Raw genomic sequence first — 13,801 nt, forward strand, 5'->3', positions numbered from 1 at the left:
GTTGATGGAAGTATAAATTAGTTCAACCATTGTGGAAGACAGTGTGGCGATTCCTCAAGGATCTAGAACTAGAAATACCATTTGACCCAGCAATCCCATTACTGAGTATATATCCAAAGGATTATGAATCAACTCTACTAAAAAGACACATGCACACTTATGTTTATTGCAGCACTATTCACAATAGCAAAGACTTGGAACCAACCCAAATGCCCATCAGTGATAGACTGGATAAAGAAAATATGGCACATATACACCATGGAATACTATGCAGCCATAAAAAAGGATGAGTTCATGTCCTTTGCAGGGACATGGTTGAAGCTGGAAGCCATCATTCTCAGCAAACTAACACAGGAACAGAAAACCAAACACCACACGTTCTCAGTCATAAGTGGAAGTTGAACAATGAGAACACATGGACACAGGGAGGGGAACATCACACACCGGGGCCTGTCGTTGGGTGAGGGGGTAGTGGAGGGATAGCATTAGGAGAAATACCTAATGTAGATGAGGGGTTGATGAGTGCAGCAAACCACCATGGCATGCGTATACACACCCATGTAACAAACCTGCACTTTCTGCACATGTATCCCAGAACTTAAAGTATAACAGAAAAAAAAAAGAAAAAGGATGATAAAATGAACTTTGGGGACTTGGGGGAAAGGGTTGGAGGGAGGTGAGGGATAAAAGACTATAAATTGGGTACAGTGTATGCTGCTCAGGTGATGGGTGCACCAAAATCTCACAAATCACCACTAAAGAACTTACTCATGTAACCAAACACCACTCGTTCCCAAAAATCCTATGAAAAAAAAAAAAATTAGAGATTGCTGATCATGTATTATGGCATCATCATGGCAGTAGATTTAATTCGTTGTTCACCCATGTGTTGCTCCCTGACACCCTTTTTGGAGCATAGATTCTGATTGCCTGAGAACCATTAATTTTGTTCAAAGGAGATTGCAGAACATGAATATATGAGGTAGCATTACAGATAGGTTTTCTCAGCCCGATCCCACTTCATCACCCTGTTGGTAACAATGAGCTGCCACAGCAGATTCTAATGGTAGGAGGATGGGCTCACACCCTTGGAAGATACTTCACAATCTAGTTGAAACCCTTACCCCCCATTATTCTCAGTGCCTTCCAATACATTTTTTAGAATCACTGTTTTAGACTTACAGAGAGAGAAAGTGAGGACTCTCTCTTAATTTTACTTGTAAAGAGGTAAGCTTTTTGTTTCTTAGGTACTAAAGAAAGCTTAGAAGCACTATATTACCCCCATTAATATTAAAAAGAAGACGTTACAAAGAGGTAACTCCCTTAAAGGAATGGGGTTTATTGAAAGGACACAGCCACAGATGTACCTTGGCCTTGACTGTTCTGAGGTCTGTTCTCTCCATACCAGGCCTGTCATGGTGCCCCTGCTTCATTCACTCTGCCTCTCACTTTCAAATTCCCCAAGCTTGGTGGACCAACTTTATTGTTCAGCCTTTTACTTAGGTGGGGATTTCTTTCCTATGCTAACCACTGGTTTGGCTCTAGGCCCAAGGTTTACAAGCCACATGGAATTACCTGAGTCTATTTTTTTTTTCAGGCAGTGGGGCAGGACTGCCACTGGCAGGCAATTTTGAGGTTCCACAGCCTATCCAAGAAGATTTTACAAATATTATCCTTTTCCAAGATACAATTTGCCATCACGGGCACTGAATCATGCGGTAGAGTTGAGAGTCGCTAGTGGAGGGAACAAGGTATGGGGTATTTCTTTGAAGAATGTGTGATAAGAATCACCAGCAGGATTGTTTGAAACTACAGGAATATTCTAATTTCCTGTATCCCTTATGATGTACTTTGGGTGATAAGCCACACTTCCACGGGGAGATCCTGCTACTGAAATGAGCCTGCTATATAGCTTATTGTGTTAGGGTAGGAAAAACAGTTGAGAAGCACTGATGTAGGAAGTGTCATTCAATTTGAATATGTTAGGAGATGTTTCTAAATTACATTCACCCTCACTGTCAATAACTTACTTTCTGTGAGTAACTTTAACAGGTCTGCTCTCTCAAGGTGCTTAGTAGCTACAGAGTAACTCTCATTTTAAGTATTTGGAAATTTTGGAATGGGGAAAGAATTAAATGGACAGAGCAACTGAATTTGTACAAGCTTTCTCTTTTCATGACAGATGCATGATATGTTTTCATGAAAATAAAGAAAATACTCATTTTTGTAAATGCCATCAATCTTTAACAGTCGAAAATCTGCTTGGCAAGATAAGTGGTACAACTATAACCACAGAATTGTGGTTATTGTTACATTGTATTGTTTACTGTAAACCTGGTTCAATATTGGGTAAATATAGTGTAGCAGAAACTGAACTGTTGTGAGCTATCTGGGCATTGGTCCAAGATATCATTAAAAATACTGCCTCAGACTAATTTGGGTTTATGAATAATATTTTGTTAACAGCTCAACTGAAATTGAGCCACATGGTGTAGCTTCAAAATTCTGAATCCATAAGATAATGAGAGTAGTTTGTGTATACAACACATTCAGTATTCTATATTTGAGTGAAAAATTTATACATAATTTTGTTAACCTTTAAACTGTGAGCTCCCATATGCTTAATATGATCTGATATCTTTAAAGTTTACATAATGCTGTAGTTTGCTGTGAATTTGAATGCCTTGTAAACTAAAGTATTATTGGCTTAACAATCAAATCTAAAGAATAAGGAGAAGTTGCTGAGCAAATATTAAAATGGATATTCAACACAAGTTTTGGCATATCTTTCTACAAACAGCTAGAGTTTACATTAACATTCGCCAAAAAGATTGAAGGACATAAAGTATTGGGAAAGTTCACTAACTTAATTCATTTCTTTTACTAATGAAAGGTTATTATGCCTTCAAATGGGATTTCGAGATTATTAATAGTAGATATAGCAATGGGAATGATAAGTGAGATGATTCAAGAAAAAATCTCTATATATTTCTTGCCAAGAAAAAATACATTTGTCTTTTTCTTCATGTGCTACTTTTAATTACTTTAAGTTCTTTCTGAACATACATGTATTATTAATAATTCCTATTGAAATAGTATGGGAAGGGTTTATTTTTGGTCACTGTTAGTGTGTAAGGTATTTCAGCAATGGAAAGATGTCCATTATTTAAAGAATGAATTTTAATATTCCTCTTCTCAATAAATGTTTTATTTGTTTTCCAGGTTAGCACTCTACGTATATGAATATCTGCTCCATGTAGGAGCTCAGAAATCAGCCCAAACATTTTTATCAGAGGTATGTTTTATACATTTTCTGTATTGCATTTTGATCTTATATAAATGAATGGAAAATATACTATAATAATTATTTGAAAAAAGTTTGTTATGTATTATATAGTGAATTCTTAGTTATCAGTATACATAGTATAGTTTTTATAGATTATGTATAAGCACTTTTATCCCCATGCCACTTCTGTGCCACTCAACCTTCTAGTCTCCTTTCCAGCCATTTTCTCCTTTTAGAAATGGAAAGTAATATTAGCGTGGCAACAATAATCAAGAAAGCAAATTTTAAAAATTTGCTCTAAAAAATTTATGAGAGTTATAATCCCTCAACCATATCTCTCATTCTAACAATATCATAATTTTGGAAAATGTGGATTTTGTTTATTTTGTATGGATGATCGCTGATTGATTTTAGTTAGAAAACATTTTGATAACCTTATTTCAAGTTCTTCTCTTTCTCTCTCCACCTTCACTTTCTTTCTTTTTTTTTTTTAAATTTCAACTTTATTTTAGATAAGGAGGTACATGTGCAGGTTTGTTACATGGGCATATTATGTGATGCTGAGATTTAGGGTATAGATACTGTCACCAGGTAGTAAGCATAGCAGCCAATAGATTGTTTTTCCATTCATGCTCCCTTCCCTCCCTCTCACCTCTAGTAGTCCGTAGTGTCCAGTGTTCCCATGTTTATGTCCATGTGTGCTCAATGTTTAGCTCCCACTTATAAGTGAGAATGTGCAGTATTTGGTTTTCTGTTCCTGTGTTAATTTGTTTATTATTATGGCCTCCAGCTTAATCCATCTTGCTCTAAAAGACACGATTTCATTCTTTTTTAGGCTGTGTAGTATTCCATGATGTATATGTACCCCATCTTCATCTAATCCACCACTGATAGGCACCTAGGTTGGCTGGAATTTGACCTTTCTTACAGTGGTGCTTGTTTGTCTCCTATGTATATGAGGATGATGAGGATTTTATTGAGCTCTGTTATGTACCAGGCATACAATGTGCCAAGGTATTTTACATATATTATCTCTAATTCTTATAAGAAATTTGCATAACAGGTTATATTCTTTCTGTTTTACTGATGAGGACAACAAGGCTCAGAGTGTTTATATAAGTGGCTCATGGTCACAGAGCTTAGTGAGTTATGGAACTAGAATTCAGACTTAGGTCTATGTTAATCCCAATGCTTTTGGTTTTTCCTCTATATCTGTGCTGTCCAATATGGTAAACACTAGCCATATATAGATTTTTGAGCACTTGAAATATGATCCAATTAAGAAGTGCTATATGTGTGAAGTACAGTATTTTCAAGACTGTGAACAAAAGAATATAAATTATTAATAATTTTAAAATTTTGGTCATACATTGAAGTGATAATATTTTGCCTATATTAGGTAAAATAAAATATATTACTTAAATTAATTTTACCTTTTCTTTTAAATGTGCCTACTAAAAGTTTTAAATTAGATAACACATTATATGCCTGTATCAAAATACCTTAGATACCCCATAAATATATATACTACTATGTACCCATAAAAATTAAAAATTAAAAAATTTTAAATTATACATGTGGCTCTTATTTGTGGCCCATGTTTCTATTTCTGTTGGACAGTGCTGCTTGAAATCATATTATCTCTGGTGATCTCACCAGTTTGGTCCCCAGCACATCAAGAGCACAACAGATAACTCATTGCCAATAGTTCCCTGCCTGAGGTATAGCCTTCTTGAGATTTAGCTGCTCCTCAAAGTAAACAAACACACACAACCCCCACTCTTATTTCTAATTAACTAGTATATGTGAACTGGTAGGGCTTATTTGCAGATAAGGAATTTTAGAGGTTTGGCCAGAACATGTAAGAACTCAGTTGTTTTACTATAGAAGGAATGTATGCAGCATAATAAAAATTTGATTTCAAAAGTTTATTCAAATCAAAACAAAAATTTGGTGTATCTATGTTTCATGAAATCATTAATTAGAAGACTTAGGGCAATGACCTTTCTAAGTTGCATTCACTGATATTATAGAAGAAGTGATTGAGATTGCAAAAAGGATGTCTTTTTGTATTCTTAACCACGGTCAACTTACAGTGTCTTAAAAGAATCTATAGTGGACTCTGGAAATTTAAAATTTTTGTTTTAATGCAATAGAAACTTAATGAAAAGATTTAATGATCTCCTTCCTTGTATCAAGGACCATTTTGAATTGGCTCAATTCACTTAATCCTCGAGGGTTCCCCAAACTATATTTTCTTACCAACATTGTAAGATATTAGATACAGTGATTATTAAACCTCATCAAAAAAGAAAAATGTTGCTAACTTATTGAAGGAAGTTCAAGTATTTGGATTCAAATGGATTATGTGGATTAAGCAAATAACTAGATACTAGACTTCTAGGCTTTGAGCTCAGTGGAAAATGTATATACAGAATTTCTAGGACTGTTTGGTAGAAATGAAATTAGAATTTCAGAAGAGATTCACACATATTGACAAGTATTTGTAATTATTTCATTTCTCTGGCTGCATTTTGAATACAAAAACTGAGGATTTCTCTTAATTATTAGTCTACCTCACTTTCACAAGAGGCATCAAACTGAAAACAAACTTATCACCAAGAATACGCATTATTTCTGGACTTTGGAGATGAGTGTATGTGATTTTCAGAACTATTCTTCACTGTCTAGGCTACCAAATTCTGAATGGTACTGTAAAAATGCATTATCAATACCTAAATAACCAATGTAGGGGAATGGCTAAATTAATTGAGCTGTAAGTTTTTAATAATGTAAAATAATAAATTAGATCTATTTGGACTTACGTAGATAGACTTCCAAAACATTGTCTAGTAAGAGAAGAAAGCCAAAGTATGCCATGTATCTGGAAACCCTAGTACATAAAGTAATACTATATTTTTGTGGGTACATATTTATGAATGTAAAGTATAGTAAAAGTTCTGAAAGAATATACATGCCAGACTAGTTGTTTTGGGAGTGGGGACATTAAAGGGTTCAAAGGGATTTTATCCTTAGTCACAGAATTCTTTTAAACAAGGAATACATATATTATTTGTACAGTTATTTAAAAATAAAACTAAAGAAGAGAAAATACATTCTCATAAATTATCTGAACTTAAAAGATGGAAGCCTGGAGATAGATTTATGATAAGCCATTGCTGAGTACATCCTAGAGTTCTTGATAATTTCAGTTGGTTAAATTACAATAGTTCGCTATTTCCTCTCTCACAATTTTACGTTCTACAGTATCTAGCTGCTTGGGTTTTCCTGTATACCATGGGGCTTCTGTCATCTGGGCTTTACTCAATGGCATATTCCCTCTGCCTAAACTCTCCTCCCCTCTCCACCTTAAAAGTAGCTTTTCCTAGAACGGTTTTCCCAGGGTTTCACCTAAGGTGACAGTACAGTCTACAGGGACCTGCACATGAAGACCTTTGCATACATGCCAGGAAGTTGGACTTTATCTTTGACAAAAGGGAGCCTTCGAAGGTTTTAAAGTAAAAAAAAAAAAAAAAAAATGACATCATCAGGTTTGTACTCTGGTGTCTTGGTGCCCTTTTGCCCTAACCATGGATGGTTAAAAAAAAAAAAAAAGGAGAATGTAATATTTTAGAATGTAATAGTTTAGAGAATGTAATAATTTATGTTGAGGGTTGCTTTCTCCCTGAGTTTCTCTTCGATCAGGCGGAAAATTTAAGGCCGCTTATTGTAGAATGACTTCTTAACTAGTCGGAGTAGTAAAAAAACAATCTTACCTAAATCCTCCCTAGTCTACCCCCAGGTTTTTACCTAAATCAAAATAGTTCCATAGGAATGTAAAATAGGGAGACCTACTTATTTGAGTTGGTTATTATAATAAAAAGGAAATGATTGAAATGGCACCAATTGTTATCAATTATTATAACATTATCCAATGTTCTCACCCTGGTTCAAGGCAAAGTAGACTACTTCTTCCAAATTTGACACTCTCCCTCTGGATGGATGAGGCTAAGAATGACCATGATATCAGTGAGCTCTTCTGAATCAGGTTTTACTGTGCTGGGTCACTTCTTTCATTAGTATGGGCTTGTTCTTTTGGGTGAAGTTGCGAGAAGGCCAACTGGAACTCCAGGCATTAGCTGAACAAGCAAGATGTGTATCTCAGCTGCCCAATCTTGATTTTCTAAAAATGCCCTTGTTCTGGGCTATCAGAAATTGGACTGCTCTTGATGGCTTTTGTTATCAGTCAGAAGAGTGGGGCACATTATTATTAACCCAGTCATTTTTTCTTAATTAAAAGAAAAAATGGACTAACAATAGAAATAAAAACATTTCTCTAACTAGGTTGTGCCAACTAGCTCAGTGTTACCTCTGATTCATGATAGATTTTAAACCACTACCTGAATCCATAATGTAGTTTATGTGACTTTTCATTTTTTTTTACTCCCAAGGGGAAAAAATGGAATATTATTTATAAATATTCTCAATACAAAGCCCTTCCTCTGCTCTATCTTTGTTATTCTTCAACATTTAATAATTACAAACAGAATGCTAAGGAATCTTCTTTCCAATTCTACATTAACTTTTGTTACTTTAGATTCATTAGAAGCTATCCTTTTTCTGGTTATATCATTTCGTTATACAAAGATAATGGCTGCTTTTCCTTGAAGCTTTGCATGGTATTCATGTCTCAGAATGAAGCTCAATACCCTTAACAAACGAAATTAAGAATTAGAGTTTTATAAAGATTCTAGATTTTTTCCCTTTCTTAAAATTTTTGCATTATTACTAGCCCTTCTTTGTCTTAAGTTAGCCAACAAGTTAGCCTGAAATAGAAGTTTAAAAACATCTAAGGGATTCCTTCTTCAGATTCTATTAGGATTGCTAAATTATTGAGCATCATAGACTCCAAAACTCTGTTCTGTTTGTCTTTTACCTATATGAAGAGAGAAAATATTAATTAGTATTTCTTAACCAGTCTCTTGAACTTTAATTTTGAGGCAATATAGTATAGGAGGTAAAAGCAATTGCTTTGGGCCAGACATCCTGGGTTTAAATTATGTTCTACATCTTATTTACTTTCTCAGTTTCCTAGTTATAAGATGATGATAATTGTAACAATACTTTAGTTATGCTGTGGTTTAAATGGGTTAGTATATGTACATTGCTTATAATAGTGCCTGGCATATAGTAAGTGTTCAAAAGTGTCATTTTAAAAAATGTTGACCAACTTTTTTTCTATCTTGTATAGTTTCTTATTTAAAAAAAAAAGAGGCATAAATATATGCCTGATGTGTACATGTGTGTTCCAAGTGTCTGTCACTTGGATGGCCCATAATCCTACTTTTGGTGTTACCCGTTCTATAAAAATGGCTTCAGCTCTAATCCCTAATATTGTAGATTGTCACAAGTCTTCTCCAGTATCTGTAAGCCTTTATTGGGTGCTTAGGGTTCTTGTACTGTAGGTTCTTGCTCCTGTTGAGTGATTATAGCCCCATTCTGGTTCTCCCTCTTATGGTCTATCCCTTTTTTATGCCTGAAGTTTTCTATTTTTCTCATGATTTCAGAGGTCCACTAACTCATTGCTCTTTTGTATGAAAGATTCTCACTTAAGGTTGAGGGATAGCCAAAAATATTAGGCATTGTACAGTACAGGCACCAACATTAACTTGAATACTAGACATAAGTTACCTTAAATTCTGTGGTCTCCTTGCTACAGGGAATTTTTCACTAGCTGTTTTCCTCAGCATGCCTTTGCCTTCTATCTTGTTGACTTCTCATAACCTCTCTCATTTTGCCTTTTCTGAATCCTTCCAGACCCCTGAGCTTCTTCCCAAGAGACCATGAGCAACTTCCTAAATTCTTGTTACATAGAAAGTCAAGTATTTGTTTTCCTCTCTGCATTCTTCCTTTTGCACCATTCCTAGTGGCCTCTGTCTTTCTGTGTCAAAAAAATAAAAACAAAAATAGAAAGGATCCATTAAGGAATTTTCCCAATAAGAAGTAGTCCTCTTTAGGAAGACTTCTTTCATTCTTCTAAAAGAAAGCAGCACTGTTCGGTAAAATTTTCTGTGATTTTGGAAATGGTCTCTAATCTTTGCTGTCAAATAAGGTAGCCACTAATTATATATGACTATTATGAGTTTTAAATATGGCTAGTGCAACTGAGGAACATTCAGTTAACTTAATTTTAAACTGAAATAGCCACGTGTGACTACCGGGTATCATGTTGAACAGCACAGTTTTAGATTATCTGCTTCAAAGTATAGTCAGCTTTTTCTTCCTGTTAAACATCTATTGCCTTTAATTTTTTGAATTGAAATGTAAAAATTTGGGCCAGGCACGGTGGCTCATGCATGTAATCCCAGCACTTTGGGAGGCTGAGGCGGGCAGATTGCATGAGGTCAGGAGTTTGAGACCAGCTTGACCAACATGGTGAAATCCCATCTCTACTAAAAATACAAAAATTAGCCGAGCATGGTGGTGGGCTCCTGTAATACCAGCTACTCAGGAGGCTGAGGCAGGAGAATCACTTGAGCCCAGGCAGTGGAGGTTGCAGTGAGCCCAGATGGTGCCACTGTACTCCAGCCTGGGTGACAGAGCGAGACTCTGTCTCAAAAAAAAAAAAGAAAAGAAAAATGTTTACTTCAATTTCAACTTTTTTTTAGTGTATAGATATACTCATGCTTCTTTACATGAGAGATTTTAGAAAATTGGTGGGAACAGTAGGTTATATCTAAATTAGAAGTCTCAGGAATTTATTCTAGAAACAAACTTACACATAGGTATGCAGGTTATTTTCTTAACACAGGAATTGGTTTTATTGTTTTTTGGTATTAAAAGTTATTCTTTGGATATTGGTTTAAATTAAAAATTATGAAAGGATTTATGGGTACTATGAAAAGTTTGGAGCCCATCACCTTCAAACCTGCTGCTGCATTGTTGGAGATGCTGTGGAAGTGGGTCTGGATCTGCTAAAGAGGTCCCACATTGACAAGACTAGAACCCCCCAAAAAGGTACTGCCAGCATCCAGAATTGTGCTATCCCGGCTTCACTTTTGGAGCCAGAGGCAGGAAGCTTCTCTTTTTCCTGTTTTTTGATTTCCTGCTAGTGTCTCCTGATGGCAGAACTTAACAGGAAGCCAAATGGCAAGGAGGCTAGGAAATGTGATTTTCAGAATCCCAGCCCCAAGTATAGAATGGAGTATAGAAGGGTGGGTGTAGGGCTGAGAGATAATAGGTAAATGACCAGTATACCTTGCCAGAAGCAAATAAGAATGAAAAATTAAGCAAATGTGTGTGTGTATACCTGTATACGTTTATGTATGTATATCTATATCATTTTTTCTTTTTTGTACAAATGTTAGCTTATACACCATTCTGTGCTTTTTGTTTCACTTGTTAGATTTTGGAAATTGTGTTATATTGGTTCATGAATGTCATAATTCTCTTTTTATGGTTGTAGCATATTTCATTCTATGAAATGTGCCACGATATAGTTCACCAGCCCTGTACTGATGGACATTTAGGTGTTTCCAGTCTCTTTCAATTAAAACAATGCTTCAATGCAAATTGTTATATATGTGTAAAATTTTGCCCGCGTGACCATCAGATAGTATATATTTTATAATTAAACCACAAAACATGTCCTTTTCCTATTGATATTCCTTTTGTTCGTGATTCAGTGTTTGGTTTTACATTTAGGAAGAAATGCTGAAAATGTTAGATCATATGATAAAAACAGCATATTCATAGACAAGGCCATGAAATGCAGAATATGGCATTAGGAATGGGCCTTGAGATTTACATGAAAGTTACAGGAGAATACAGCCCCTGGCTGGTCAAATGACAGAAGGAAGCGAGGTAGATAATTAAGCAGCAAAAAGCCTTAGGACTGGGCAAATACACAGTGATGCTGGGATAACGGAAGAAGAAACAGAATAAAGAGAAAATGTTATTGGCAAAGATGCCACCCAAAAACCTAAATAGGCCTGAAGCCCATGAAACTCAATACAACAGAAAACACCTCTTCAGAAACAGAAAATTTGTTTTTAACATGACTGCTGACATTTAGGAATATTTTCTGGCCATTCCTCAACACCACCCATCATTAATTCATATTTGCTAAAAAACAAAATTAAACTACATAGAATATAATTTAAAATGAAAGTCCTCCTTTTCTCTATTCCAGATAATAGTTGTAGGCTTGATGTGATTTTTAAAAATGCACACACACCTACAAGCACACATATGTAGGTATGCATACTTTTTTTTTTCCAAGCAGAAAGGTTTTATGCTATACATAATGTTCTCCAACCTTCCAAATTTCCATCTTGAAAAACCAGTAGAGCATGATTCTCTTTCCAGGTAGCTGTATTTCATTCTTTTTAATGATAGCATACTGTTCTGTGCTAATATTCATTTTTTTCTAACAATGCTACAGTGACTGTGGTTTAGTTTTCTACAGGTCAGGATTCTATTTTGGCTCTTCTTGAGCACCATTTTATGCTTTCTTTAAACAAGTAGTATCTAGAATAGTGATCCATTTGGACTTAGCAATATTCACTGTGTAAACACAGGCCATCTCTTCTGTGGACATACCTAAAACATAGCTTTAAGTGTGATTCATTCAATAACTATAAAGGAGTGGATTTTATGTTAACTTCAGTATGATGGACCAAAGTTTTACCTGCTTCTGGCACAGACTTGTAATTTAAGGAGAGAAGGATGAATACTATGTAGTAAAAAATATTGTGAGCATAAAATGATGATATATGTGATGCTTTTTTAGTTTCTCTGAGGAATAATAAGATGTAAAACTGTTTAAAATACAAATGTATTACCTCAGACTTCTTTTCATAAAAGACCATATCAAATATAAGCCATATAGGTAGTTGCCTTTAGTCCTTTATCTCCCGAGATAGCTGGAGATGGACTGTGGAGGTTGTGGAAGTGCATGAGGGGAGGCTGCTTAGTAAGGATGAGGGGCAGTGGGTCTCATAGACTGTGAGTCTAATCCTGCCTCCTGCACACCCTGGCATTGAAACCTAGTCATGCCATTTTCACTCCTCTGTAAGTCATGTCACATTGTTCTTTTAACTGAGTATATTAAAATCTATTTATTTCACAGTCATATTATGTAAAGTCAAGATGAACTGAGATGAAACATAAGGACAGTACTTTGAAAAATTTGCTGGTCATATGATTAGGATGGTTCTAGTGATTAGGAATATTAGTGTGTCTGAGTACGTTGGTGAAGGTTTATTCTTATGTTCTTTCAAGAAGATACCAACTGGTGAAAAAGTGGTAAGAGAAAAGTTTGAGAGAAGGATGAGACATAGGTTTTTGACTAAATTATAATTTTAGCAGGACATCAGAGTTTTGTTTCTCATAAATCTCATTAAATATTGTTTCTTATTTTTTATGAACCAAGATAATATAAAATGTTGATGAACTGAAATTATCAGATAAAAGATGGCATAGATATACAAATTATTTTTATTACCACTTAGGATAATTAAAATTAGGATCTGGCCTACATTTATATGATGTGTTCTGGTTTATTGTTCATATGCAGTTTTTCTAACTTCAAGTTCATTAATTCCTGGAATTTTTCCTTTTAGCACTTCAAAATGGCTATTATATTATTATTATTATCATTATGATTATTTTTGACACAGAGTCTCACTCTGTCGCCCAGGCTGGAGTGCCGTGGTGCTATCTCGGCTCACTGCAATCTCTGCCTCCTGGGTTCAAGTGATTCTTCTGCCTCCACCTCCTGAGTAGCTGGGACTACAGGCGCACACCACCATGCCTGGCTAATTTTTGTATTTTTAGTAGAGATGGGGTTTCACCTTCTTTTGGCTCGAACTCCTGACCTCAAGTGATCCACCCGCCTTGGCCTCCCAGAGTGCTGGGATTACAGGCGTGAGCCACCACACCTGGCCCCATTTCTAATCTTCAAAAAATTTCTCTTTATTTTTTGAGAACAAATTACTTGTTTTACTTCAAGGTTCCCATTTATTTATACTTTATGTACTTAAGAACTCTGAAAATGCAACCAATTTCAGTGATTTTAATGGCACTTAACTTTTTTCGTCTTTTTATTGAGGAGGATTTTTGGTTGTTTCTACATTTAGGACACCTTCTGAGTTCCTGTTTTAAAACTTTTAAAAAGTCCTTTTGGGATAAGAATTCCTAACTTCTTACATAGTAGATGATGGAAAGAATTCCTTGAATTTTTTTGAAATCTGTAATTACAGTTGTTCACTTCTTAGTAGTATTAAGGGCCTCTGGGCATATTTTACTGATTGGGGTATTGTTACATAATTTTTGTTATTTAAGCTAAAAAAACTAAGGCATGTACTTATGCATAGAGTTTTTTTTTTTTTTTTTGAGATCTTTCTGGATCTCCTTATTTAAAGTTGTAATTCCACTTCACTGTTTTCCTGCTCTTTCTATCCCCCTTCTCTGCTTAGTTTTCCTTCACTGCATTTGTCACCTTCTCATATAAAC

General features: G+C 35.2%; 1 protein-coding gene across 4 annotated transcripts in view; it reads left to right on the plus strand.

Annotated features, from left to right (window-relative positions):
* The window catches only part of SSBP2 (single stranded DNA binding protein 2), a 330,775-nt gene that overhangs the window by 99,020 nt on the left and 217,954 nt on the right, over positions 1-13,801 (plus strand). For all 4 annotated transcript variants that reach the window (XM_032156927.2, XM_032156925.2, XM_032156928.2 and 1 more), the window contains exon 2: positions 3,223-3,295. In XM_032156927.2, coding sequence (XP_032012818.1) covers positions 3,223-3,295 — 73 coding nt within the window. The remainder of the gene's footprint in view (positions 1-3,222; positions 3,296-13,801) is intronic.

This window comes from Hylobates moloch, unplaced genomic scaffold, assembly GCF_009828535.3.
Source record: "Hylobates moloch isolate HMO894 unplaced genomic scaffold, HMol_V3 SCAFFOLD_6, whole genome shotgun sequence".
Lineage (NCBI taxonomy): Eukaryota > Metazoa > Chordata > Mammalia > Primates > Hylobatidae > Hylobates > Hylobates moloch.